Raw genomic sequence first — 27,830 nt, 5'->3', positions numbered from 1 at the left:
TGTATACAAGAAATGGGGTATAGGCCAGAGGTTTGGGGGGTGAGAGGATTCACCAGAGACAGAGTGGGGAACAGAACAGGCAGATTGACTGAAATACACTGCTGAAGGGAGCAGCGGGTGAGTCAGGAGAGGTCTGCTGCGCCATGTGGGTCACCTCCCCTGGCTGGGGATAGAACTCCTGTTGCAGTGGCTGCATCTTAACCCCTTGTGCCACCAGGGAGGCCCCTGGGTTTTTTTTTTTAAAGATTTATTTATGCATGCAAGAACTGGGGTATAGGCCAGAGGTGCAGGGGATGAGAAGATTCATCAGAGACAGAGTGGGGAGCAGAACAGGTTGCAGGTTGATCAACTGAAGCACACTGCTGAGGGGAGCAGCAGGCAAGACAGGAAAGTTCTCTGCGCCATGTAGGTTAGCTTCTTGGCAATAGCTTGATAGCACTGAGACCTTAACCCCTGAGCTACCAGAGAGGTATCTAAAACTAGTTTTGTGAGGAAATCAGGTAGCAATTAAAGATTTACAAGAAACCATTGAAATGTTCTTTATGGAGGTTTTTAATTTTAAAATTTACGTACTCAAACTATTTCATAAGTTCAAATATGTGTGTGTGTATATATATGCACACATACATATAACTTCAATCAACTACAAATAATACTAAAATGAATATATATCCATCTTCCAGCTTAATAAATAGAACATTAGTAATATCTTTGAAACCAGTCTTCCATATTCCATATTCCCCAACTGCCCCCCCATTCCCACCAACCAGTATCCTTAATTTTGTGTTATCCTTCTCTTGTTTTGTTTTTGAAATTATTTTCCTTCCCACCTATAATTTCCTAATTTTGGAAACTCTCAAACCTATAGAAAAGTTGAAGTACAATGAACACTGGTATATTCTTCACCTAGATTTACTGATTGTTAACCTTTTACCACATTAACAAAATGGCATGAGCAAAGCTTGATCTAATGTTAAAGCAATTTCTAATGTTAAAGCATCAATGGCATGATCTAATGTTAAAGCAATTTCAAGTCATGTATGTATATAATCACAACCATGAGGAAAATACTAGAAGGAAGTGGTTAAAATGTTAATACTGGTTTCTGCTGAGTGATAGGAATAAGAGTAATTTTTGTTTTGCATATTTATGCTTCTCTACCTGGAATTTTCTATAAAGAGCACATTCTATAATGAAAAATAATAAAACTAAGTTTAAAAACTAATTTTAAAATAGGAGACAGAGACAGAATAGGAGATAGTATCAAACATTTGGTAATAAGGTTTGGTAGTCCCAAAAAGATAATTAAAATAATATGGAAAATAAGCCTGAAAACTGACCAGATACCTGAATGAGTCATTTATCTCCAAGTTTGTTTCCTGAGTCCCCTATCCTGTGGGAAAGACCCCTATTTCTTTAAGGCAGTCTGGTTGTATATGTACCCCTCCACTTTTCTCCCTTACTGTCATCTGCTTACCCCCACCATCGCCCTCATTGAAGACTGACGCCTGGCTCACTCCTACACTCAACTTCTTAGCCAAAAACTTTGTTCTCCATTCTATTTCTGTCTTCCACCTCTGGACTTACTGCTTCTGAAATATTATATTCAAACCCCCTACTTTGGCTGCAATTTTATATCCTACCAGTTCTCTTATTTACTATTCTTGGACCCATGAGCACTCTAATTCTTTAACTCTTCCATTTTCTCCTAATCAGCTCCACCCTCTGTTCACCTCCTTCCTTATGCAACTTCAGATCCATGTTCTGTCATTTCAACTACTTTTCCAGTGTCTCAGTGCCCTCTTTTAGATTACCTCCTGGTTCCTAACTGTGGATTACTTTGGCTGTCCATTCATACCCAAAATGCAAAGCACTAGGGCCTCCATAGTGGTCCAACGGGTTAAGACACAACCCATGAAGCTGTTCGCTTTCTCTGCAGCACAAGTTCGATCCCCGGCCAGCCAGGGAGCACCCCACATGGCGCAGCAGACCTCTCCTGACTCGCCTGCTGCTCCCCTCAGCAGTGTACTTCAGTCAATCTGCCTGTTCTATTCCCCACTCTGTCTCTGGTGAATCCGCTCACCCCCCCCACACCTCTGGCCTGTACCCCAGCTCTTGTATGCATAAATAAATAAATCTTAAAAACAAAAACCAAAATTCAAAGTGCTCCTGAAGAAAACACCATGACTTTTCAGACCAGTGTCCCTGTTCAAAAAGGCTTTTTCTGAGTCACTTACCTTTTAGTTCCCGATGCTTTTTCATACCTTCCTCACACTTCTCAAACCTTCTGTCATCTACTTCCACAAGAGAGATCATCTGATGAGAACTCCTGTGAAATACTGACACTGAGCCTAACTGTGGCCCTCATGACCCTGGGTTTGTCCTTTTCTCCTTCCTTCTTCCTCTCCTAGTTGAAGTTAATCCCTACACTTGAACTCTGACTCCAGCCCTGCCACCTTCTCAGGAACTAATGACTAACAGTGATCTCCTAACTCATTTATCTTTACTTGCTTCTTCCCAACCACATTTAAATGTGCTCACATCTGCCTATTTTCACAAAAGATACTGTAGAACCCTTTAGCTGCCACCATACCTAGCTGTGCTCATTCACAGTCATACTTTTTGAAAGTATTATCTATGCTCACTGTTAACTTGCCTACTCATTTTCCAGCTCTGCCCCATTAAACTGCTTTCACCAAATTCCTAACAACCTCCTGGTTACTAACACAGAGGATATTTCTGAAATTTTAACTTGACCACCCCTTTCTTGAAAAAGTCTTTGCTTGCTTTCTATGAACTCAAATCTCTCATCCTTTTATTGCTGTTTTTAGTTAAATCCTTTCCCTTGTTCTTCATTGAGTAAAGAGGATACTTTTTTTTATATAGAGGCATGTTTTTTATTTATTTATTTATTTGTTTTGTTTATACATGCACTGGGTACAGTCAGAAGCGCGGGAGGGTGAGAGAATTCACCAGAGCCAGAGTGGGGAGCAGAGCAGGCAGAAGGACCGAAGTACACTACTGAGGGGAGCAGCGGGCGGCAGGAGAGGTCTGCGCGCCATGTGGGACCCTCCTCCGGTGGCCGGGGAGCAGCCGGGGATCGAACCGGCGCCGCAGAGGCCGCGGGCAGCTTCGCAACCGAGCGCTCAACCGCTGCGCCACCGGGGAGGCCCTAAAGAGGATACTTTTAAGAAGAGGAGGACATAAACCCAAAATTGTCATCTTTGCTTACAGTTTCTCTAAGACCTGCTTTGATTAACCACTAGAATGGAAACAAAATATAACCATCCTAAACAAAACATCAAAAACCAAACATCTTTTCCTTTTGACATTGCCTTTTAGCAATTTAATAGCTTTCCATTAACTGCCCTCACAAAATACCTTGTTTTCCATTTCATGTCAAGTCCTAGTTGTTTTAGCAGTATTGCCCTGACACTTTTCCCGACTGATTAACTATCTGTCAAGTCATAGATTTGTCGTGGTTAGTGCTTAGCCCACACTGGCTTCCTCCTGCCCCTTCACTTGCTCTTGCACCCTTTCTCTATTCAGCTCTGTACAAGGAGAGTCACTTTAATTTCATACTAAATTAGATGTTATTAGTAAACCAAAATCAACTAATTTTTCAAAAAGATTCTATATTGCAAAACATTAACTCGAAAGTGTAATCTAGAGCCAAGAAATGAAGTTATCTCCTTCCTCCATTAGAGAAAGAATTTGAGTTTTGGAGTCAGTTGGTACCTGGAACCCAAGTTCAGCCACTTAACTAACAGTGGCCCTGGGTCAGCTACTTACCTTTCAAGTCTCAGCTCCCGTCGTAAAATGAATATTATTGCCTACCCTGTGTAATTGTAATGAGGATTGCATAAAGCGTTGACTATAATGTACTTGGTGATTGGTAGCAATTCTAAACAATCAAGTTTACTATTAGCCATTTCTTACATCAGGGAGATTCACTTAAGATGATTGCGGGGTGAGAGATTTATGATTTGAGTTATGAATAGCACCTTAAACTGAAGTATGACTTTAGTTATTCTTGCTCTCAATAGTTGATATTATATTCTCGTTTTCCCATTTTATATAAATAAGCACAATTCCGCCATGATATGAAACCATGTTTAACTGAACTCGGGTCTCCTAATGGCGGCATAAACATTGTTAGATTGGAAGCCAAATGTTAGACACATATATGGTCTAATAATTTTCTAATCATGACAGATGTAACCTAGATGCTGAATAATGTAAAAACTCAGGTGATCTCAAGGGAAGCATTCATTACCCATAGTGGCTAGCACAAGGAAAGGACAAGAAAATAAATTTTTGAGTACTTAGTCCAAGCACTGCAAGCATTTTCCCATACCTTATCTCACTTATTTTCAGTAACACATTAAGGTAGCTTCTATTTAGAGTGACTAAGTCCTGACTTATGCTTGTTGTCTTTAGTAACATGTTTCTTCTATTAACCATATTTTGTGGTTCAAGAAATGGAACCTAAAGGAAGGAAAGTATTTTTGCATGGTTACAAAGTCAGAAAATTCAAAGTCAGTTGAATTTCTTCTACAAATATTCTATGTATGCCTTGTCTAACTGCAACCTGACTTCTCTGATACTCACTGTTGCTCTTTGCTAATTCCATAGAAGTCTTACTTCAAACTTATGTAACATAACATTTCACACTCTTTACCACTCCCTCCTTTCAAACACTGTCTCTTGGCTTCCATGGCACCATTTCCCTGGGTCTCTCTCATACATCTGGCTCTTCCTTCTGAGTTTCCTCTTCCTTCCTCTCTTAGATACTGTTCCTCCCAGATCCTCCACTTAAACCTCCTGTCATTCTTGCAGTGATCTCATTTTGACTTTGGCAGCACTTGCTCTCTGATAACTCCCCCCACCAATCACTCTTCCCTTGAGTTTTCTTCCGGATCTAGTCACATACATCCACTAAGATCTTTACATGCCTTAAAATTACTTCATACAGCTGACTAAATATCCATTGCCTTCCTCCCCAAATTCCTCTTCTAACACCCCCCTTTTCCATCAGTGGATTCATCAGCCCTTCAGTCACCCTTGCTAGAAACTTGAGTTCGTCACTGACCCCCCTCTCTGCCTCCACCAGTAAATTAACAAGTTGTACACATCTCTTTTCGCTTCAGTTTATCTTCTCTCATCTCCCCTGCCACTAACTTAATTCCAGTTACCTTCATCTCTCTTCTGGACTACCGCACCACTTTTCTTTCCCTCTCCGATCCTTTTTCTCTTAACATTGTAGTCAAGTCACCTTTTAAAAAATGCAAATTTGAGCATACTTTCTCCCTATAAAATTCTTTTTTTTTAAGATTTATTTTTATTTATGCAAGCAAGAACTGGGGTGTTGGCCAGAGGTGTGGGAGGTGAGAGGATTCAACAGAGACAGAGTGGGGAGCAGAGCAGGCAGACTGACTGAAATACACTGCTGAGGGGAGCTGCGGATGAGACAGGAGAGGTCTGCTGTGCCATGTGGGTGAGCTCCCTGGCCAGGGATCGAACTTGTGCTGCAGTGGCTGGCGATAGCTTTATAGCACTGACTTTAACCCCTGCACCACCAGGGAGGCCTTAACCCTGAATTATATACCTTAAGCTGGTGGATTTTATAGTTTGTGGATTATATCTCAATGAAAAAAAGAGCTTAACCTGGTTTGTTAAGTCTCACATGACCTGGTCTGAGCTCACCTCCTCATTACCCGTTCTTCCTTTGCCTCCCATCTCCTCTTAGCTTTTTTTGTCGCACTTCCTTCTGCATCTGAGCCCTCCACATATTCTCTTATCTTTAAACTGTACTAGTTATGCTGTTTATTCTTTGTGGGAAGCATTCCACTGACCCCTCACCCTCGCCTTCCTTTTCATCTGGCTAGCTCCTCTTCGTCCCTTGGTCTCAGCTTGGGGTGACACTCCTTCAGAGAGCCCTCTTTGGTCTCCCCAGACTGGATTTAGGTGTTCCTGAGGCTTTCCATATTTAGCCCTTTTGTAATGTCCTATTTGTTCATTTTATGAATATTGATTATCTGCTCTGAGCTAAACACTGGGCTAATGGCTGAATGTTCAGTGGCAAATAAGAAATGTGCTCCCTACCTTTCTGGAGTTGTAGTTTAATAAGGGAGGATGATGGACCTTACACAGTGAATTATATTAAACACTTTAACTGTATAATGATGTTCAGGACACCCTTAGAAGTGATAAAAGATTTGACATAATTGAACGGATCGGGGAAGACATCTCTGAGAAAGTAAAATTTAAGCAGATACTTAAAAGTAGGAGTTGTCCAAACCCTGATTGGTGAGTGGGATGTTGCTTGGAGAGGAACAGCCTGTGAGAAGGACTTGATAGAAAGGAACTTGGGGGAATTCAGAAACTAGGAAATTACCATGGAAGACAAGAACCTAGAAGAGCCAAATCATGTAGGACCTTATGGATGATGGTGAGGTGTCCTACTTCCTCTTAAGAGGAGCAAGAAGACTTTGAAGACTTTAAAAGCTTTCCTTGGCTTTTGTATACAAATGGAAGCAGGATGACAAGATCTTTGCTCACAAACTTTTCTGAAACTCACTAAACATTAAGTTCCGTAGGAGCAAGATTTATGTCTTGGTGGTACAGGGGTTGAGTCTCAGCGCTATCAAGCTATCACCAGCCACTGCAGCACGAGTTCGATCCCCAGCCAGGGAGGTGACCCACATGGCGCAGCAGACCTCTCCTGTCTCACCCACTGCTCCCCTCAGCAGTGTTATTTCAGTAGCTCTGCCTGTTCTGCTCCCCACTCTGTCTCTGGTGAATCCTTTCACCCCCTGCACCTCTGGCCTGTGCCCCAGTTCTTATATGCATAAGTACATAAAAATAAATCTTGAAAAAAAACCCATAAAAACCAGCACTGTGCCTGACACATAGCAGATGCACAATACTGTCAATGAAGTGAATACATGGATAGTGAGGCCATGATTCCTATTTAGGTTTCAAGAAAGCGTCAGATCAGGTATCAACACACACTCCTGCCCTGTCCCCCCAGACAACCCTTCAAAGTTCACCTCCATACTCCCACCCAAGACTGGGTCAGATAGCCTTCCTTTTGTCTCCAGGACATCTGAGGTAGATTGTATTTTCCATAATAATATCATCACCAACGTGCTCTTATTACAATATGATTTTGACACTGAGAAGTGCAATCAGGTTCCCTATCTTTGGATTTGAAGCCAGGTCACAAAAGGTTTCCTTCTCGTCTCTTAGGATACTTGCTTTTGGGACCTGACCATCATGCTATGACCACCTGACCATGCTATGAGGGAACAAGCTGCTTGCGTAGAGGCCCTCATGGAGAACTAACAGCTGCTATCAACTTGCCAGACATGTTAAGTGAGACATTTGGAAATGAATCCTCCAGCTCCCAGCAGTCCAGCTACTTGATACCTTCTGGAGTGGAAATGAGTTGTCCCACCCTAAACCCAGCCCAAATTATACATTCATTAGCAAAATAAATAATGGGGTTTTTTTAAGCCACTTAAGTTTGGGATGTCTTATTAAGCAGTGATAGGTAACTGGAACAGCATCCTATGTCTGTCATGCCTGGAGGTGGTACAAGTCACTGGGTGAGTGGGTAGTCTATGACTTTTAGCAAAGTACTGAGCTTCTCTGTTTTTCAGTTTCCTTTTTTTCAGTGTAAATAAAAACAGTATTTAAGTTCATTGTGAGAATTAAGTGATGAATGCAAGTAAAAGCAGACCTGCAGGTAATACAGATCAGTCTTTGTGATCATCTCTGGCAGCCTCTTATCATTGGTTCGTTACTCTCGTGATTGTTTCTCTATTGTACTTTTAATATATGTGTATGTATATATATATATATATGTATGTGTATGTTTACACAGCTTTTAATAATACCTGAAATGATCTTGTTTGTTTATTATTTATTCCACCAAAGTATGAGTCCCAAGCAGAGACCTTGCCTGTATTAATCACTGCTCTACCCCCAATACCTGAAACAGTGCCTGGCACAAAGTGCTTGATAGCTTTGGTTAATGGATGGATGAACAGCACTTTCACACTACTCTCTTTCCAGTAGTAGTCTTGCCTTTGTTGTGAACATAAAATATTCACTGACCAAGACTCTCAGGCAATGAAGGGTCATTGTGTGATGCGTTTCCCATCAATGAGACGTACGCAGTGTTCTGCTAAGAATGTCTGGTAGAGGCACTGCCCTTTCTTCCTTCACCTTTTCCTCCTCCTTGCCCACTATGCCGGCTAAAAATAAAGCAGCCAAAAAGGTGATAAACATGAGGACAAAAATGGGGAAACAGGAGCTACCTGCCACATCGATGACCTATCTAGTAGAGTCACAACATCACACACTCTTCTGTGAGAAAAATTAACCTTTTGGACTTACCTATGCCCACCCAGCCCCCCAGTCAAGCTTCTGTTACTTGCAGCCCAATAGTTCTCAATGGATACACTATTACAGGGTATATTTACCCCTCTAGGCTGTTCATTAAAGGCAAGTTACATATTTCATCTTCCTTACTACTCTATAGGAGGACTGGAAGAATTTATCAGTACATATGTCACTCACTATCCAGATCAACTCTTCAAATATTGAGATCAGGCAAGTAGCAAGAGACAACCACATTAACATCTGAACCTATTTGGTTCCTGAGTTCAGACATTTCAAATAGTGGGGATTACATGTACAATTCTTTCCTGAAACAAGCCTGTATCTGTTGCCACTCTATGCCAAGCATATGCTGCTGTTGGGGGATACAGAGATGACTGAAGCTGGATGCCCAACTTCCCACTAACACGAAGCTCCCAAAGAGCAAGTGTTGAGCCGCTCCCAGTAAGAGAGAAACTAAGATTCTTACTTCCATCTTGCTCCTTATCTCAGCTTCTTTACTCCTGACCCTGTTTGTTTCACTTCACTTTCTCATTCACCGGGCGCTTGGGCTACATATATATTTGTGTTTTGAATTCCTAATCTTTGACTTCCAAGATCTTTCCAGTTTCCTCTACCACTGCTTTCTCTACTGCTAAACTCCCATGTGCCTTTCCTAATCCAGCATAAAGTGGCAATTCTCCCACTATCAAGCTATCTTTGTGGTTTACCAAAACTCAGCTGTGAGGCTCAGTGCATTACCTTTTCTTGATGTCATGACTGGGTGTTATGGTCCTAAGTCCACATAATAGATCCTCTGACTCAGCTCCAAGGTACAACCAGATCAGAATTTAGGAGAATAATAAAATGTTGCCATTAAATTCAACCCCAAGGATAAAGCCTTTGGAATTTCTGTAGTGGCAACATGAGTGTAACAGATTGAAGCAGACCATTAGGTGCCAGGAATCCTGGTACTACATTAGACTGTCACCTTTGATATTTTAAGGGTCTATAAGTTAGTGGGTATGTGTGTGTTCTGTTTGAGGGGCAGGGGTTAGACCACTTTGAGACTCATAGAAACTACAGCACCTTTCTCCAAAATAATAAACATCTGCACACATGTTCACAGAAAATATTGAGAAACCATTTCTGGAGGTCCAGGTTAAGAATCCACCTGTAGTTTGCCATGAGGGTGGAAACTTTCTGTACCATAATTTGGTCCTTTATCATGTACTTTTTACATTTACTTTTTCCATATGTATATGCTTTTTCCCATTCAGCAGGTATGCTTCCTGCAAGGAACTCTGTAGTATCCCCAATGATATGTGCATATAGGACTCAGCTTTGTGGAAATTACTTGCCAGCTGAATCCTTTGAAACTGCTGATTTATTGAGGACAAGCAGCTTTTCTTTCATTACCCCAATCTTCACCCCACCTCCTTCGAAAATTAAGATCATCACAAGAGGACTTGGACCCTTCCATCCACTTATATACTATTTGCTTTCTAGGTTTTAGGCCTCAGTGTTATTTCCATACTCCTCATGCAAATATCCAGTCTTAAATAGTTAGAGAACAAGGTAGCACATAATAGAAAGCTTTATACCAAAAAAGAAAAAAAAATTAATAGCAAATTTATTTTTTAAATAAATTAATGTACAGTTGACCTTTGAACAACATGGGGATTAGGGGCACCAAAATCCCACACAGTAAGATTCCTTGTATTGATGGCCCCAAGACTACAGTTGACTCTTCACAGTATTAAGTTTGAACTCCACACATCCACTTATACACTTATTTATTTTTCAATAAATACAACTGGCCCTCCATTCCTATGGGTTCAACATGCGCAGCTTCAACTGGATGTGGAATCTGCATATGAAACCCTGATTACAAGGGCCCTGAGTACCTGTGGATCTTGATAACTGATTCCTGTAAGCAATCCCCCAGAGAAACCCAGGGACCATTGTAGTTAAGTTTCTGAGGAGTCGAATTATACACAGATTTTTGACTGCAGGGAATTGGTCCCCCAACCCCTGCTTTGTTCAAAGGTCAAATATAGTAATAGCCTGGTATTGACTGGATGCCTTACCAATTAACAAACAGTTGATTTCACATACTTTTGATATGTATGATATAATGTATCCTTTATAATAAAGTAAGCTAGATAAAAGCAAGTGTTAAGGAAATATCAAGTGAAAATATTTATAATACTGTTCTGTATTTATTGTTACTATAGGTTGAAGTTCCCTGTTTATTAAAAAATCCATATAAGTGGACCTGTACAGTTCAAACTCATGTTCAAGGGTCACCCTTTCTCTTATCTTAAAAATGTATGGTACTTGTTCCTTCCACAGCTTTGTGCCTCTCCCCATACACACCCACACCTGTAATCAGACCCCCTACTAGTCATAGCCCATGATTTCATTTCTCAAATCACCCCCCTTTCCTGGCATGTGCTCCTGGGCAAAGAAAAGAACAAACAGAAAAGAAAAGAAGAAACCTAAATGATAATAGAATAGTAGCCATGTGGGGGGGGTTTTGGTTTGTTTTTTTCTTATCCTTCCCTCCCACCTATAATTTCCACAGGATCATCTTTAATTCTAACCTCTTTAGAACTTGTTTTCCCTTTTCCAGGCCTGACTCTGTAGGCGATTACAGCCCCCTCGTGGCCATAAGAGGAAATGACTGGCAGTTTGCCCCTAAAACCTCTGCTGAGAGGAAGAACATAAGGTCTTGGATCTATGGTGAGCAAGTAAAATGTATGGATAGATATTGCAGCATGGGATTTAAGTGTCCTATTTATTGGTCCCACCTTGCCTCCCAGCACACAACATCCCATCTACTAGTTTTTATAGATAGATGAATTCACTTAACATTGACTTCATTCAGTGAAAATTTATTGAGCAGCAACTGTGTGCCTGCACCCAACACTGGGAGTACAGCAATGAACAAGTTGGACACCATCTGCCCTCATGAGCTTACAATCTAGAAGCCAGCCAACTAATCACATCCATCATTTAAAAACTATAATTACTCCCAAATATTTACAGTGTTGATATAATTGAAAGTTTGTAAGTGACAATATAACTAACTGAAAGTTTTGACCACAAAGAAGTCAGAAAAGATCTCCCAGAGGAAGAGCTAGGTGTTGCAAGCAGAGAGAACAGTCTTTATGGCTCTGAGGTAAGACAACATTTAACAAACTGAAAGCCAGTTAGGGGGCTGGAACACAGGTAACAAAGGAGTGATGCAAGATGAGATATGCAAGGTAGACAGGCTGATGTATGCAAGGACTGAATTTAGGACTGGAAGCCACTGAATAATCTGAAGGAGGAAAGTCAGTAAGATTTGTTTTTTCAGAGCTCACTCTGCTGTGTTTGGACAGAAGTGGAAATGAACTGATTTAGGAAGTTTCCACAAAGGTCTAGACAAGAGATGATGACAGCTTAGAGAAAAGAAGACAAGCTCCAAAGATATTTAAAAGAAAGAAGCTACTTAAAGAGTGGTTGAATGTGTAAGGAGATGAGTATGTTTCTGGCAAGAGGTGCTAATGTAGGAGATTCTGGGAAAAGGACAGGTCTGGGCAGATCCCATAGGCACAGGCTATGAGGCTGGTACTATGGCAATAGCAGAGCTTTGGTTCTCAAATCATTTAGGGCTCAACTGAGCAAACAAGATGCACATGAAATAATTAAATATCAAAATGATGCAGGTAATTCATGGACTTTTGCATTACGTGGGACTGTTTGGAAGCTCTGAGAAGTGAGATGCGATATTGCTGAAGCCAATATAGATGTCTCCATCTTTGTCCGTGTCTTTCATAGTCAACTCCTCAGAAAACTTCTCTGCAGACAACCCAGTGTCACAAAGGGACCACCTCCCAGGAAGATGCCCTAACCTCTGCCTAATTTGTTCTTGCCTGCTACTATCAGGAAGTTTATCTGCCAGTTATTTTCATTGCCTTCCCATGTTTTTTAAGTTAAAGGGGATCACCTGGCCACTGCCCCTCCCCCCAAATTGATGGTTCTTTAATCACCAGTTTTCTAACTTATTTGGCTCCTTACCCCTGTAAAGCCCCCTCATATAGAGTCACCATCTTGCGAAGTCACCCTGTCATCCTCACCTTCCCTAAGAGACATGGCTCATCTTGAATATACTGTACAATTTGCTTTCTTTTTGCTCCCTCGCCCAAGTGTCCCAGTCTTAACGCTGTCTCCTCATCCTAGTTTTTCCTGGAGTCAGTAAACACCCACCCACTTCTTTGCCTCAAAAAAGTCAGAAGAAACATTTTGCTATGGAATCAACCACGAAGTAGACATAGCAACTATCTATTGCTCAGCTAACACTTAGCCTTCCTTGCCACCTCTCTTCCCTTCCTTTGGAAGGGAGTTATGCAGATGATAACTGCAGAAAGAATGATTTGACTACACAAAAGGCCTGTGGTTCCCACTGTGCAGCAAGGCCAGGGCAAACCCACACCCCAAACATCTGTTCTGAGCAGCAGTGGTTACAAATACTTAGCATGAGATTAGATACTGAGAGAGTCTCTTTACATTGAAAAGAACATGGACTTTAGAATTAGGTAGACTTAATCACTAGCTAGTGTGCCTTTGTGCTATTAAATCTTGCCAAGCTTCAGAAGACTTATCTGTAAAATAGCGGTAATGGTATCCATCCTATGGGGTAGTTGTAGTAAACAGGATGTAAAAAGTATATAGCATAATATCTCGTCTGATTTCCCTGGTAACCATTCACTTCTTTTCTTCCCCTTGGGTTTTAGTTGCCAGATATTATTCAAAGGGAATTAAGTCAGTTTTGTATGGCCAGTGACAGACATTTCCTATTCCTATCTTTGCAAATCCCATCTTCCTGCAGCTATTCCATTTCCATCTTTACTAAAAAGATTCTTCTTCTATCCCTCATGCCTGTGCTGAGTTTCTCTTTTACTATCAAAAAGTTCTGCCTGAGCTACATCTTCTATATCTCTCTAATCTAAGACACTTCATTTTCCTGTATCATTCCTAAAAATTCACTCACTTCTAGCATTCTCCCTAACTTTCTCAGAGCAATTAAAATGGACCTGGGGAACAGGGCCTTACACTTCAGCGAAGCATGGGAACTGCAGGCCAGTTCCCAGTGGCATGAAGGTCTAGGTCTAGGTACCCCCCTTACCCATTCCCATCTTTTCCCTACAGGATACAGAAACAGCCAAACTCAAAACAGATCTTGAATCTACATGAGCATACATCTCCTTTCCTATAGCTCTGTAAGGTCATCATTGAAGTAAAGCAATATTGCAGGTGTGTAGAGTGTACCGTCCATATTGAGAAAGTCAAAGTCTTCCTCCTCATCGTGGATCCCATTCTCTTCCAGGGTATAATCCATGTTCAGGTTCTTCCCTTCATATTTCCACGTGTAGCTGGCAGCATGTGCATTACAGGGGAGATAGCGGTGTAGGATTTCCCACATTGATTCTAGAGCCCCCACCTAGAGAACATGGAAACATCCCACCTCAAAATCCTGGAAGGAACGCAAGCGCAAGCGCGCAAAAGCCAGGAGCCCCAAAGATGATAGAGCTAAGAGTACTTCCCTTGGCAGATAGCAACTTCAGACTCTATGGTCCCAGAAATGAAGTAGGACCTCCAGCATACAATGAATGTTTCCAAAATCCTGTCTTTATGGCAGCCACTTCTAACAGATGGACCTAAAGGGTCAAAGCCACTGCCCACTCACCTCATCCCCACAATAGAGTAGACTAATAAGAGAATCCAAATGCAACTGCTGGCCAAAACAGCATATGAGAGCTTCCAAGGACCACCAACACTAAGATGCCTTGAGCTCATGAATGAGTATCTTGTATTCTGTAACCCAGTCACTCCCGGTATTTCCAATCCGAGGGACCTAGGTGATCTGCTTTCCTCGGTTGCCCCTAAACCAAGAGGAACTACAGCTTCCAGTGGTTATGGTGGCCCCAAAATCTATTTGGGGATTTGCTGGGATTTCCAGTTCCCTCTAACCGGCTCTTGCGCCACACCCCCACTCCAGCCCCGCACCAGTTCTCACCTCTAGTGTGTGCTCCTGCGACGTGAGCGTGTTAATGATGCGGATGTTCCGGGTCTTGACAGAGAGCTGGCCCACCTCGTAGTCCAATCCCTGCCACCAGGGTGTCCCGAAATCATTGGCCCAGTCCGAACGCGGCAACTCAGGCGGGACGTGCAGAAAGCGGCCCCGCGGAGTGCGGTATCTCAGCGAACCGGTCAGCGGATCTATGTACTTGCGGATCTTTAAAGCGGGGTTTAGAAGAGGGGAGTCGGAGCAGTCACTATCTAGGGCCCTCGCTAGTCCCTGCTTTTCCTCCCCATCCCAGGACTCCAGTGCCCACCCAACCCCGGGTCTAGCAGAACTCACGTCCCTGGTCTTTGGATCAAACCAGTGGCTGATGTCCTGGCCAGCAACCTCCACGATAGGTTTCAGCAGTAGGTCTCCTGGGAAGGAGGAGCCGTCGTCAATGCCAGCTACCCAAGAACCAGACTCCCCCCAAAACACACACCCCAGTACTGGCTCAGCGTGTCCCTTACCCTTGTACTTCTCTGCCAAAGGCGTTAAGTTGTACACGAATCCCAGGTAAGACACCCAGAGGTCCTCGGGCTGGTTGTGTTGGGCGACCTCGGCAGGCGTGAAAAAGCGACGCCTGAAATGCTCAAAGTCTGGCCCTCCCACTAGGCCCCGGCCAGACATGGCTCTTGCGCTATCGGTCACCAGCTCTCTTAGTTGCTTGCTTGCTCCTTCAGCAGATACTCAGTACTACATCCTCCCTCACGTCCAGGAGCTAAGGCAAGCGCGTTTATTCGCTGACATGGAAACCATTGTCCTTTCCCGGCCACCGTCCGCTGATAGCCCACCCGGCGGGAGCAGTGTTTCCCGCAAGTGCTTACGGGAAACGTAGTCTGGTTCCTCCATTCAAGAAATTGAGTTCCTCCGAAGTTCCAGAAGGAAGCTTGCAGTTTTAATTACGGGCTACAGAGGCTATTTAGGATAGAGTATTTCGGGAGGCAGAAAAGCAGGGGCCGGTGCGACTATGAAAAAGGTATTCTCGCTAAATTCAGGGTTCTTAGTAAGAAACTAGAGTAAGATTTCTCGCGATATCTTAAGACATCCTGCGTAATAGGTCTCAGTGAAGCAAGCCCTGGGCAAGAAGTTCGCGAGATCTCTGCAGTTGCCGAGGCGACTAGGAGGAGAAGGAGGAAAAGGGAAGGTGATCTCGCGAAAGACAAGAGGTCGGCAGCGCTCGCGAGATCTCATACCACCGTGGCCGAAAGGTTCTTAAGAAGTTGAAGGGCCGGGAAGAACCCCCGAGGCAAATGGCCGGAGCCGGACCAGCCATGCTGCTGCGAGAGGAGAATGGCTGTTGCAGCCGGCGTCAGAGCAGCTCCAGCGCTGGGGTTAGCGCGGGCTCGGGTTTTGGGATCGAGGGGCAGTCAGGGAGCAACGTGGGGGGGCGGCGGGGGAACTGCAGCTCCCGGCAGTCTTTGGGCGCGCGTGTGCGCCCCGCGGGCTGCCGGGAGCGGTGGTTCCGCGGGCGAGCGGCTGCCTGGGGGGCGCCCTCTGAGCGCGTGTACCGCCCCGCGCAGGAATCGGATGGGGAGCATGAAGATTCGCCTGCCGCGCGCGCCCGGCAGCAGCTGGAGGCGCTGCTCAACAAGACTATGCGCATTCGCATGACTGATGGACGGACACTGGTCGGCTGCTTCCTCTGCACCGACCGCGACTGCAATGTCATCCTGGGCTCAGCGCAGGAGTTCCTCAAGCCGTCGGGTCAGTGCCCAGTGAATGCACACCCGCGTGGGTCCAGCCTCACGCAAGGCTTTCCCCTTCAGTGCCTTGCTGCCGCCCTTATTATCTGGGTCTAGAAGTGGCTCAAAAGGGGCGGGGCCGACACTGACCTGCTTCCCTGATGCTTCTTTCCAGATTCCTTCTCTGCGGGGGAACCCCGTGTGCTGGGCTTGGCTATGGTACCCGGACACCACATCGTTTCTATTGAGGTGCAAAAAGAGAGCCTGGCGGGGCCTCCCTATCTCTGACCAAGATCGCACATGCCTTCAGACTTCATTAAACCTATAATCGAAGTTGCCTGTGTCTGTGTCTACCTAGCTGGGATGCTGGGGAGGGAACTGCAAAGTCTGCTTCTAGAGAAGAGGGTTTATTTGAGGTCGGCAACATTCTCTGCCCACCTGCCCCAACCTGGACGTCCAGGGTCACCAGAGGTTCCCTCAGGTTGGGGGCTGGGGATGTATGTGGTCAGGCTGAGCCTCAGCCGGGTGGGACCCTCCACCTCCCCTCCCACGCTGCTGCTCCATAATTGTGGCGGGAGGGGGTGTCATCCTGCTCCGGAAGGCCCATTGTTTCCCTCCCCGGCCTGGCAACACTGAGTTCCTCTAAGCTGGGGTCAGAGAACGGGCTCAGGTCCCCAAGGGGAGCTGGGCAGGCGGCAGAGGCTGGTCCCCCTCCACTCTATTGACGGAGAGGTCACTTTGGGGGTCAGGGACAGGACTCTGGGGTCTGGTCAGGAAGAACGGGCAAATGCGATAAGGGAAGACAGGGAGGTTGAAGGATGCTCCCTCCTGCGCACTTCAGCACCATGTCCCGGTGCCCCCCCCCCTCTCCCCACACTTTCCTGCTTCTGGGCATGGGGCAGGGGTGATAGTATTTGTGCCGCCCTCTCCGTTCACAGGCTCCCGTTCAGTTCATTAGTTCTTTATTGACGTGTGGTGATCACTCCTTCCCCGTCACTTCTCGCCCCTCAGCCTGTGAATACTAGCTGCGCTGGAAGAAGACCCGAGGTTCAGTTGTCCTATTCACAAGGTGGGGGTGGGGTGTGTATGTGCACGAAGGGTCCAGCCCAGATGTTCAGGATACTGGTGGTAAGGAAAGCGGGTTTTCTGGGGTGCGGCGAATTTTCACCAGCTTTGGGTCCACAGGTGCTCCTCTTCCCCAGGGCGATGCAAGGACCCGGTTTAGGCTGGGGTAGGAGCAGGATAGGTCGGGACACTCCGGGGCTTCAAGTTCTTGGGCCGCTGGGAGGGAGGGCAATCGACAGGACTGTTCTTGACTCGAGGGTCCTCAGACCCAGACCTTTCCTGATGTGGGAACGGCCTGGGATCCCGGTGAGGCCCGGGTTTGCCGCTGCTGCGGGGGTCGGCGGCGCCGATAGAGGGCCCGGCTGTAGGGCACGAGGCAGTCGGCCAGGCGGAGGCGCAGGCAGAGGCGGCGGTAGCTGGCCAGGGCTAGCACGAGTAGCGGCACGAGGAGTAGGAATCCGGTGACCAGCAGGGCTGTGAAGCCCGGGTCCCGCAGGTGCGCGGTGCAAGGGGGTGCCTGGGAGCGCAGGAACTGTGGGAGGAGAAGAGGCGTCAAGCCCCTGTCGAACAGCCCAGGAGGGGAGATGCTGGGGCCCGTGGACCCTACCGCCATCATCACCGACATACTCACACGCACACACCGGGGCGCACGCTCACCTGCGAGTGGCAGAGGAAGCCGAAGCCTAGCATGGTGACAGCGGGTAGCAGGATGGTCCCAAGCACCAGCGCCAGCAGGAGAAGGTTGAAAGCAGCCACCAGCAGATTCTGGGCCGTGACTAGTACAGCGCAGGCCCAGCAGTCCAGGGGGTCCCGGGGCTCCGGGCCGCCGCCGGGAACCGCTCGCTGCACCCCGGGGACATCCGCCATAGCCCGCCTGGTTCCCGCCCGCCCGGGCCACAGCCCTTATAGCACTCCTTCCTGCCCCTCCCCCGGCCCAGCCTCTCCCCACCCCCCTTATCCTGGAATGCAGCTCCAGGATTAGGCACCCCCGGCACCGAGGAGCGGACCTGAGCTCTGGACATTCCACAGGCGCCTCAGGGGAGGGGCTCACCCTCGCCAGGGTTTGCGCAGCCCCTCCCCATCAATCTTGGTCTCTCGGCCCTCCTCCCAGAACTCTCCCTGCTATCACCAGCACGTTATCAAAACAGGAGGGTTTTTTTTTTTTCTGATTTTATTTTTAATATTAATATTCTCACACAAAAATCACCGAAAATAGGGGTAGGATTGGGAAGACCCCTCTGCCCCTGGGGCAGAGAGACAGTGCAGTGCGAGGGGGCGGGACTGTAAACCCCCCCACCCCTCCGCAGCCCCAGCGTGGAAAAAGCCGACAAAACCAAAATAAAGCCCCAGAGAAACTCATCCCGGGGTGTCCCTGCCCCAGTGAAGCCTGGCCCTGGACTGTTTCACGCTTAAAAAGAAAAGAGGGACGAGGGGAAGGTCCGTGTTTTTTAAATTGGCCGGGACTGGGAAGGACGGGGTTCTTTTTTCCTCATAGTTCTTTCTTTAAAACTTTTAAATTTTTAAAATTTTATTTATTTATTTTTTTACAAAATACCATTTCAGTTCCCACTTCTTCCCCTACAGTACAGGAGTCGCTCACCCTCAGGCGGGGTTGGGGTCGGGTCGGGAGTGGGGGCTGGTCTGAGAAAGTGCAGGACGTCGGGGAGGGGAGCGGGTTTGAGCACCATGAGAACCCGGCTGTAGCCGCAGGCGGGCTGACGGGCTGAGACGGACGGGCCGGGCCCGGACACACTGGGGGGCAGGGAGAGCCCGGCGGCGGGCAGTCCCCGGAGGGGCGGGCAGGATGACTTGGGGGTGCGGGAGGTCGGGTTTTCCCAAAAATGAATAAATAGAGGTGAGTGGGACTGTTATAAATTAAAAACCAAAAAAAAACAAAAAAACAAAAAAAACAAAAACAAAAACGAACAAAAATCCCAGAAAATACAAATCATAACCAAGTGGATAAACAGAGACATGTACAGGGGTCACAGCTAGCATTGGAAGTAAAAAAAGGAGGTTCTGGGGGAGGGGTAAAGCCCATAGAAAGAATCTCATTAAAAACCTCGGCTGCCGTAACGTCTATGTACAACACGAGCCGCCTGCATCTGCGCCGGGCGGGCTGGCGGCTGGCAGGCGTGAGGGAACCCGTATGTGACCCCCGCCGCCGCCGGAGCCTGGTCCTTGTGTCTGTTGCTAGAAAGGCCAAAGTCGGTGAGGGGAGGCGCTGGTGGGCGAGGGGCTGCCAGCCCCCTCCCCCGTCTCCCATTTTTTTTCCTTTTTTCCTCATATTTGTTTAAAAAAATTTTTTTCTTAATAAATTAAGTGAGGGGAGCTGCCAATGGGGTGGAAGGGCTGGGCCCGACCCCCTTCCCGGCCAGAGGCGGGACCTAGGTCCAGCCCAGGCTGTGTGCTGGTGGCCCCGCGGCGCCCTGCGGGCGGGCAGGCGGGCGGGGCATCCGGCCTCATCGAGACGCGCTGGTAGGGGCCTGAGGGGAGAAAAAAAAGCAGGCGGAGAGTGGACTTAGGGACGGGCGCCGGTGGACAGGCCCCAGTTTGGGACTCTGTGCCCCTCCCCCACCTCTGCCTCAGGGGTACCCTTGTCCTCCCAACAGCTCTCACCAGCGTAAAGGCGTCGTAGGCCTGCGCCAGCTCCTCCGTGCGGTACTGCTCCAGCACCACTACACCCTGGAGGCCCGCGCTGCGGCGCCGGGCACAGGCCTCGCAGTGTACCAGGTACGTGTTGCGACTGCCATTCTCACTCGTCACAAACAGGATGTTGAACACTTCCACCTGGGACAGCAAGGAAGGCACAGTCATGGGGGATGGGAGGGCCGCCTGGTCCCTCCCTACAGGAAGGAAAGAGCCAGAGTGGGTCCACTCACATCACACTCATTGCAGTAGTAGGCAGGCTCATCCTTGACCCGACCCTGGTAGGCAATTTTCTTCCCAGCACGAACCAGGCTCTCCCGCTGCACCTGGCAGTGCTTCATGGATTGTAAGAGGCAGAACCTGCGTGCAGGATGAGGTGGTGAGACAGGGCTGCCAGCAGGGGGAGCGGAGCAGAGCCCTTACTTAAGGAGATTCCCCCTTCACACCCAGGTCATGTCCTTCCTGATAGGCATCTGTCACACTTGAAATCTCACACGGTTTTTGCCTACTAGAACCATCGAAAAATAAAGCCTCCCAAAGCAGGATTCCTGTAAGCTACCCCACCACAGGAACACTTCAGGGCACGTGGTAAAAGGTGAAGAGACAGGCAGAGAATGGAGAAGAATTACACATGAAGAAAAAAGGGCCAGAAGACCTTGGTCTGGTGGCATCGGGCTCCCTCCCCAAAAGGGTCCTCACTTGATCATCTTGAACAAGTCCGGGTCACTGATCTTGACTGTTCGAGCCACATTCCAGGACACGTGAATCATGGGCACAATGGATTTGACGTTCTTCACCTCATTCCACTCATATCGTTCCAGGGCCAGCTGGTACTGATAAGCTGGAGGCCAGAGGGGGTCACCAAAGATTTCTCAAACAGCCCCCAGGCTGTTTGGGCCCCACTCCTTTCCTCACAGCTGGCTGCCCCCCAAGCTCACCTCCCCAGAGGGCTGGTTCCCCAGAACCCCTACTCCCTCACTGCTGAGTGGTGAAGCAGGGCCCATCACCTAGCCCCACCCTCTCACCGGTGAGGGGCCCCACGTTCCAGGCGATGTTGTTGCACCAGCCCGTGGCCTGCACCCAGTGCACGGTCCCGGCATTAATCCACACAAGGTCTCCAGGGCGCTGCACGAAGCGATACACAGGGATATTGGAAGCATAGAGGTCATCCAGTATTGGCCACCAGGAACCCGTCAGGTAGTCCACGCCGTGCCTGTGGGGTGGCCACAGGGTCAAATGGAAACCTGGGGACCCAGGAACCAGATGTGGGGAGTATCTAGCAGGTGGGGGGAGGGTGGTGCACACCGGTCGCAGAAGGCGCTGATGGTCTCCCAGTAGTGTTCATGAACTGCGAACCACTCACAGTCACCTGGGCCAATGTTGATGTTAACAGAGCAGAAATTGTTGTTCTCTTGGTGGCCTGAAGGGGGAGACAGAGAATAGCGTGACAGATCAGACTGAGCCTGTGCTCAGGGACAAGCCCCCCTCTGCCCTCATTGGCTGAGGGGAGAATCCCAGAGCAGCCCAGCCACCAGCCCAGGGACGCACCTGGTGTTCGGCTGCCAGGGACCTTCATGTACAGCTGCACTGTGTTCATGCCGAGGATGGTGTGGCCCACGTGGCTCAGCATGTTGCCCGTGGATGTTACCCGCATGAAGGCAGGGAGCTTCAGCAGCTCCTGCAGCTGGGGCTTCCACCTGCAATTACAGGGTGCACCGAAGTGAGAGGCTATCCCCTACTCTGCCCACCTCTTAGCACTCCCGTCCCAGCTCTGCTGGCTTCAGCTGCACTGACCGCTTTGCATCAGACAGGTCGATGTTGGTGCCAAATTTAATGATGTGATGGTTCTTCGGGTCTGGTGCACTGCTGCTAGGGTGAAGAGCACAGGTTGGTGGAGGGTCACAGGGAAGGAAAGATGAAGAAGGAAAAGGGGAAAACTGTAGCATACCTAGGAGGGGTTCCTGTGGTGCTGTCAGGCTCCTCCAACTCCTCATCCTCACTCTCCTTCTCCTCCTGCTTGGCCACAGGATTAGGCAGACCCAGGTCAGTGATCTTCCAGGAGCCCTCCCACCCACCACATCCCTGCCTCTGCCCATGCTTGCCTCTCACCTGCAGGGACTCCTGGAAGGATGAAGCCTGGTACTGCGCATACTTGGCAATGGTGGTATGGGAACGGGAGCTTTCACAGGGCCAGATCTGCCGGGTGCCCGTGAGATCCCAGTTCTCATCTGAGGGCTGCTGCACCTGGGTGCGCACCTCCACAGTGTGTTCGCCACTCGCCTCCACCAGCGTCTTGGTGGAGAAGAGGCCCAAGTCTGCAAGAGAGGGCCAGCAAGGTGTTGGGCAGGGGCAGAGGACAGAGAATGAGGACCCAATTCATCCTGTCCCTTCTTACTCCCCAAGCCTCTGAAAGGGTGGATGCAGGCAAAGCAGCGCTTAGCCCAGAAGTACAAGCTGTGAGCATTGACGGTCCCAGGTTTTTAGCCTCTATCCGGATCATCACCAACCTCCTTTCTCTCACTGCTGCTCAGAGCCTTAACCCCTCCACCAAAGTCCTCGGGTGTGCATGAGCCCACTTGTGCTCAGCACCTGGCACTGTCACCTGCTGTTCAATGAACAGCAATTTCTTTACAGTTATCATTGGATCCAGTGAGTTATTCAAGTGAAAGCCTAGAAAGTGCTTCAAATAACTCAGTGGGAGGAAAGGACGTTAGATGGATATAAAGAAAACAAGTCTGCTTCTTACACTTCTATATGGTTTTCTGTTTGCAATTTTGCACAATAAAGGTTTGAAAAGCAAAGTGCCCCAAACCACGTGGGGGCTATCTGCGGTCTGTATCCTCCTCATGTTTAATCACCAAGCACACCAAAAGTGATTCTAACTAAGCCACGACATACCCCCTCCCACTCATCCACTGCTGGAGACAGACTGATGCTCAGCTGACCCATCAGTCAAGTACTCTTCAAAAATGGTCTATGTGCTCACTATAGTCACTGTCCTGGGTCCTCAAGAGTGGGGGCCTCTCAGAGGATACTTATATCCCTCCCCACACTTTTCTGGCCCCCAAACTCACTAAGCCGCAGGGAGCCTGCCAGGCCCCGGATTACGGTGATGGGATTTCGAGGGTCTGTACAGAACTGCAGCAGCACCGGCGAGAAGGCATCCCGTTTACTCTCCAGCTGAGGGACAACCAGAAGACGGGGGTGATGTCAGAGACCTGTCCCAGGTTCAGAGCACCCCAACCCCACCCCTCCCCATCTCAGAACCCTTTGGCAAAGGCAGTCCTGAGCACAGAGGGCACACATACATAGATGCTAGGTGTGGGGGGGTTGAGTTTTTCTCGGGGCAGCTTCTCCTCAGTGTTGATCTTCGGTTTCACAGACTGAGCAGGGGAAAGGTACGACTCTCGAAACTTCCCTTTCACCTTGGCATTCCTGTAGGAGGATAATACAGTAAAAACAGAAACAACAGGGTGACAGGGAAAGGGAATCTCCCCTGGGACCAGGCAGGAGCCTCATGGGTAACAGCCCCACTCACTTGCTGGCACGGACGACGTCAGCAGCACAGTGGCTGATGGTAAGGTCGGCCATTCGCAGTCTTCGCTCTTCCACCTCAGAGGCGATAAAGGTCTCCTTGTCACCGCTCTCTACCTTGATGAGCCTTATCTTTAGCTCCTTAGGAGGCCCTTCACTAAGTGAGCGCAGCTTCAGCATATCAGCCCGGCTGACTCCCGGTGGCCCTGGAGCTTCCTCCCGAGCTTTCTTCCCAGGGACAGGTGCTAATGGGGGTGTAGGTTGGGCAGAAGGTGCAGGAGCAGGTGGAGGGACTGGAGCTGCCGGTGGCTTGGCCTTGGAGGCCCCACCAAGATCAGAACGGGCCTTCTCACGACCCTGGATCTCCTCGCTCTGCAGGTCCAGGTTTCCCAGCACCCGGCGGCTCTTTTCTTTGGGGGCCTTGGCCTTGGCCTTGGCCCTGCCCTCACGGGGTCTACGACCAACACTGTCTTTACAGGTCCGCCTGTGCCGCCGGTGCTCCTTCTGATGCTCTTTCTGGTGTTCCTTCTGCCGCCGCTTACTGCTGCCTGCTCCTGTTGCTGCCACTACCCCACCAGTCTCCTCCTTGGCCTGGGTAGGAGGCAGCAACCGTTCAGTCCCACTGTCCACCGAGTCTGCAGTGTCCACCGTGTCTGCAGTGTCCACTGTGTCTGCGGCACTCCGGCCCACCCGCTCCACAAGGGTCTCACAAGCCCGACTGATCTCTTCTAGCACCTCAGACTCAGATCGAGCAGGGGGCAGAGGCAGGGGTGGGGGCGGCGGGGTGGGGGGCATGGGACCAGGGGCTGGCTCTTCGCCTGCCCTGCGCTCCCGGGCCCAGGGCCCGCCTGAGGTAGAGAACTGAGATGAAGAGGAAGCGGAGGGCTGTGGGGAGCCCTGGGCGCTAGGGGCCGCTGAGGTGGGCGGCAGGACGGTAGCACCTGATGGGGGACCAGGGGAATACTGAGTGGTGGGCAACGGCCCAGGCCGGGTGGAAACAGCTGCTCCAGTCCCCCGGTAACAGTACTTTTGTCCCTCCAGCACAGATGCCAACGATTTGAGCAGGCTGGTTGGGTTGGCTGGTGGGGGTAATGGGGGCGGCGGCGGCTGTGGCTGGAGAGGTGGAGGGAACTTGGCTAGAGGCGGCGGTGGCGGTAGGGCTGGTGGTGGCTTCTTCTCCTCTTCCTGGGTGGTGGTGGTGGTGGTGGTGGTGGTGGTGGTAGAGGTGGTAGTGGCAGCAGTGGTGCTGGGGGCGGCGTCAGTGGGGAATGGAGGCTGCAGAGATGCAAAGGGCTCCTTCAGGGGTGGTGGGGGTACCACGCGTGCCTCCTGCTGTTGCTGCTCCTCCTCCTTGCGAATGGATTCATCCAGCATCTTCATGATGTTAGCCAGCCCATCAGGTAGGATCTTGAATTCAGCTGGCTCCTCAAACTGGTCCTCCAGCGGGGTAGGGGGGAAATCAAAGAGTCGTGGGCCTCGGGTAGGCAGCTCCCCACCCCTGGGCGGCACAGGCTGGGGGGCTTTATTCAGGGAACCTGGGGGTGGCCCTGGCCCCACCTCGGGGGTCTTTGGGAAGGAGACCCTAGGCCGAGGGCTCTCCGGGCGCCTGAAGCTTCCTGAGGTATTTTGGTGACAGGAGGAAGGAGGGGCTGGAGGGAGGGCAAGAGTCAGGGGTGCAAGAGGTGGGTCCTGGGGGCTCAGTGTTGGGCTAGAAGGCCGGGGAAGGGAGTCTATACTTCTGGCCAGATAGGGAGGTGGGGGGAAGGACACAGGCCCAGTTGGGCTGCTGCTGTGGCTGCCATTGTTGCTGCTGCTGCTGGTGGTTGGGGGAGTGGGAGCAGTGTGAGAATCCTGAGTGCCCACAGAAAAGCGGGGGGCCGGAGGCCCCAAGAAGCCCTCACGGTGGGGGAGGGGTGGTGGGGGAGGGCGGGGGCGTCCCTCAGCCCCATAGAAGAGCTCCTCTATGATCTCTCCATCTTCTCGTGTTGCCCGGCAGGCCGGGCCCTTCAGCCAGGCAGGGGGGTGTGGGGGACGTAAGAGGCGGGGACAAGGGGGTGGAGGAGGTGAGGGGGGGCCAGGTGGCAGGGACAGGTGGGGAGTGGCAGCGGGAGCTGCCAGGAACGGTTTCCGACTGCTGTGTGCCGAGGGCCCCAGGCGGCCTTGATGAGAGGAGACCTCCAGCATGGGAGTTTGGTAATGGTCAGCGCCGGGCTGCAATTGTAGGATGGGGGTGGTCAGAGGGCCGACCAGACTGGCTGCTCACTGATTCCCCCCCATTCCACCCCAGGTCATCACTCACAATGCCTGGGTTCGGCTCCATGCCCCGGAGACCAGTGTTGCTGCTGCTGCTACTGCTGCTGGTGGTGGTGCCGGGGAGGCCGGGGGGCCGGGAAGGGGCGTAAGGCACGCAGGCGGTGGTTGCTGCTGGTGAAACGCTGGAGTCCATCCGCGACCTCTGAACTCTGCTCTCTCTAAGGTCACTTCCGGGGGGACGGGTGGCAGGCGGGCAGCCATGGCTCTCTGCTCCTGGGGGGCGGGGGCCTGGGCCTAGGGGTGCAGCCGGGACCAGCCGGTGGCCAGGTGGGTGCGCGGTGTAGGCCGGAGCTGGGTATGGATATGGGTGAGGCAGCGAGTGCCGTTGATCCTGTGAAATACAAATGAGGACAGGGTGAGAAATAGAGGGTGCACAGACTTACAGTTTACAGATGAGGAGCAACAGATAGGCACTCACCTGACGCTCCGGGGGCACTGAACCCTTGCGCTCAGGGCCCCAGGCATCTCCATGCAGGGTATTCCACAGCCCTGGCTTGGTCAGCTGAAATGGAGGACTGGTGGCGAGCCCAGGTAGGGGTGGCGGTGGTGGTGGTGGTGGTGGCGGCGGCGGCGGCGGTGGCAATGGTGGTGGAGGCAGTGGCAGCACTGGGGGAAGTCCAGTCTAGAAGAAAAGTGGGTATAAGAATCTCACTCCTTACCCCAGATATGCCCACTCACTGCCTGCCAGCCCACACACAACCACACCTGCTCGGAGTTGCAGCCTCTCCTGCGCTTGCCTCCTGGACTGAGGCCCTCCTCCCCTGAGGGACCTGAGAGTGCTGCAGGAGGCACAGGCTGTACCACTGGGGGTTCGGCGGCTCGCTTCACGGGGGGACCGCCCCGCTTGGCCCCATAGTTCCGCTTGTGCTGAAGACGACAAGAGGAGGAGAATGGCACAGGTGCAGGTCCAGCCAGGCTCTCCTCCACAGCCTACCCAGGTCCATCCTTACCTCGAGGTGCAGCAGGTTCCACACTTGCTCCAGAGGGGGCAGGACCTTGGCTCGGTGCTGGCAAGAGCCAGCATGAAAGTTCCAGAACTGGGCCTAGGGAGGTGGGGGAAGTATCCGGGGGCAAGGCAGAAGCAGACATGAGAGGAGGCTACTAAGCCAGGAAGCCCAATCCTTGCTAATGTCCTGCCTCATCCTACCTGCTGTAGTCGGCCAATGCGGGGCCCTAGTTCAGAGAAGCCTCCTCCATATCGAATGGCACTGTGGTAACAACGAATGGCCTCCTCACTGTCATGCTCTGACTCATATAGCTGCCCAAGTTGTTCCCACAGCCCTGGCTGGGCCGGCTCCCGGAGCAATGCCTGCACACAGCCATGCAGGGATTCCAGCTTCCCATGGAGAGGTCTTGGGTTGGGTGTCCTACAGAGTAGAAGGGGTTGAGAGTGGTCAGGCTCCGGGAAATTCTCTCAAGTGCCCAGCACCCCAGCATCTTTGAATCCTCACTCACCCTGGAGCATAATATGGTTTGTTGGGATGCCCAGAGCTACTGCCATGTGAAGGGGGTAGGGGAGCAGAGAGTGGGGGCTGCCCAATGCTGGCAGAGCACCTGGAGAGAGAAGGGATATGTTAATGTACAGTAAGACCAAGCAGTCCTGTCCCTGCCCACAAGGGAGTGGACCTAGAGAATACGAGAAAAAAGCAGCTGAATATTGTACCAACAGAAGCGCCACAAAATGGGAAAAAGTCATGGAGCCTGACACAGAGAGTGACGGGTATAACAGTTGGGACAGCGGTGCCTGGAAACAAAGAGAGAGAAAAGAGAGAGAAAAGAGCATGTTCTCACCTGCCTCCAGGCAGCCATGCGCTACGAGGAGGGGGATGGGGCGGGCAGGAGCTCCAGGCCCCAGCACAGTTCAAGCCCCCAAGGGCAAAGGCTTCCCGTGCAGCGCGGGCCCCTGGAGGGTCCACTGCCCGATGCATCCAGCCTGAATCAAGAAAAGATTACAGTCTTACTGGGGGCAGAGCCTGAGCTACCAGTATACATACAGCCCACCAGTCCATCTTTCCCTTACCAGGTCAGCAGTGGCCCCAGGAGCCCTGGAGATTGGGCAAGGCCCCCTGCCCCAGTTCTCTGGGACGATG

The 27,830-nt window shown here is 50.0% G+C and overlaps 4 protein-coding genes and 1 pseudogene across 6 annotated transcripts in view; 2 read left to right on the top strand and 3 right to left on the bottom strand.

Annotated features, from left to right (window-relative positions):
• The window catches only part of LOC311173822 (large ribosomal subunit protein eL27-like), a 754,061-nt pseudogene that overhangs the window by 458,399 nt on the left and 267,832 nt on the right, over positions 1-27,830 (top strand). The gene's annotated exons all lie outside the window — the stretch shown is intronic.
• On the bottom strand, positions 13,643-15,183 carry CYB5D1 (cytochrome b5 domain containing 1; the record flags this gene model as incomplete). The annotated part of the gene is made up of 4 exons (XM_084237539.1): positions 14,965-15,183; positions 14,795-14,871; positions 14,450-14,668; positions 13,643-13,873 (listed from the first exon to the last, which is right to left on the bottom strand). The coding sequence occupies exons 1-4, from the start codon at positions 15,122-15,124 to the stop codon at positions 13,643-13,645; spliced, it is 687 nt and encodes a 228-aa protein (XP_084093665.1). The 5' UTR covers positions 15,125-15,183.
• Positions 15,500-16,467, top strand: NAA38 (N-alpha-acetyltransferase 38, NatC auxiliary subunit; the record flags this gene model as incomplete). 2 transcript variants are annotated; one of them, XM_084237540.1, is made up of 3 exons in its annotated part: positions 15,500-15,828; positions 16,018-16,201; positions 16,355-16,467. In XM_084237540.1, exons 1-3 carry the CDS (start codon positions 15,748-15,750, stop codon positions 16,465-16,467), a joined length of 378 nt encoding a protein of 125 aa, XP_084093666.1. In that variant the 5' UTR covers positions 15,500-15,747. The 2 variants fall into 2 exon arrangements, with proteins under 2 accessions (XP_084093666.1, XP_084093667.1); XM_084237541.1 differs by having other exon boundaries at positions 16,018-16,228.
• On the bottom strand, positions 17,431-18,189 carry TMEM88 (transmembrane protein 88). The gene is made up of 2 exons (XM_084237669.1): positions 17,902-18,189; positions 17,431-17,776 (listed from the first exon to the last, which is right to left on the bottom strand). The coding sequence occupies exons 1-2, from the start codon at positions 18,109-18,111 to the stop codon at positions 17,507-17,509; spliced, it is 480 nt and encodes a 159-aa protein (XP_084093795.1). The 5' UTR covers positions 18,112-18,189; the 3' UTR covers positions 17,431-17,506.
• KDM6B (lysine demethylase 6B) lies at positions 19,632-27,668 on the bottom strand (the record flags this gene model as incomplete). Its single annotated transcript, XM_084237021.1, is given in 20 exon segments — positions 19,632-19,646; positions 19,648-20,034; positions 20,127-20,253; positions 20,593-20,734; positions 20,919-21,106; positions 21,199-21,313; positions 21,442-21,590; positions 21,688-21,759; positions 21,842-21,909; positions 22,003-22,208; positions 22,968-23,073; positions 23,202-23,328; positions 23,432-25,638; positions 25,727-26,071; positions 26,159-26,362; positions 26,446-26,607; positions 26,691-26,783; positions 26,888-27,107; positions 27,196-27,294; positions 27,532-27,668. Coding segments are annotated over 20 exon segments (5,169 nt in total).

The sequence above is a fragment of the Talpa europaea genome (genome assembly GCF_964194135.1).
Source record: "Talpa europaea genome assembly, chromosome: 7".
Taxonomy (NCBI): Eukaryota; Metazoa; Chordata; class Mammalia; order Eulipotyphla; family Talpidae; genus Talpa; species Talpa europaea.
The sequence above is the reverse complement of the archived record's forward strand: the minus strand, read 5'-3'. Positions and strand labels throughout refer to the sequence as shown.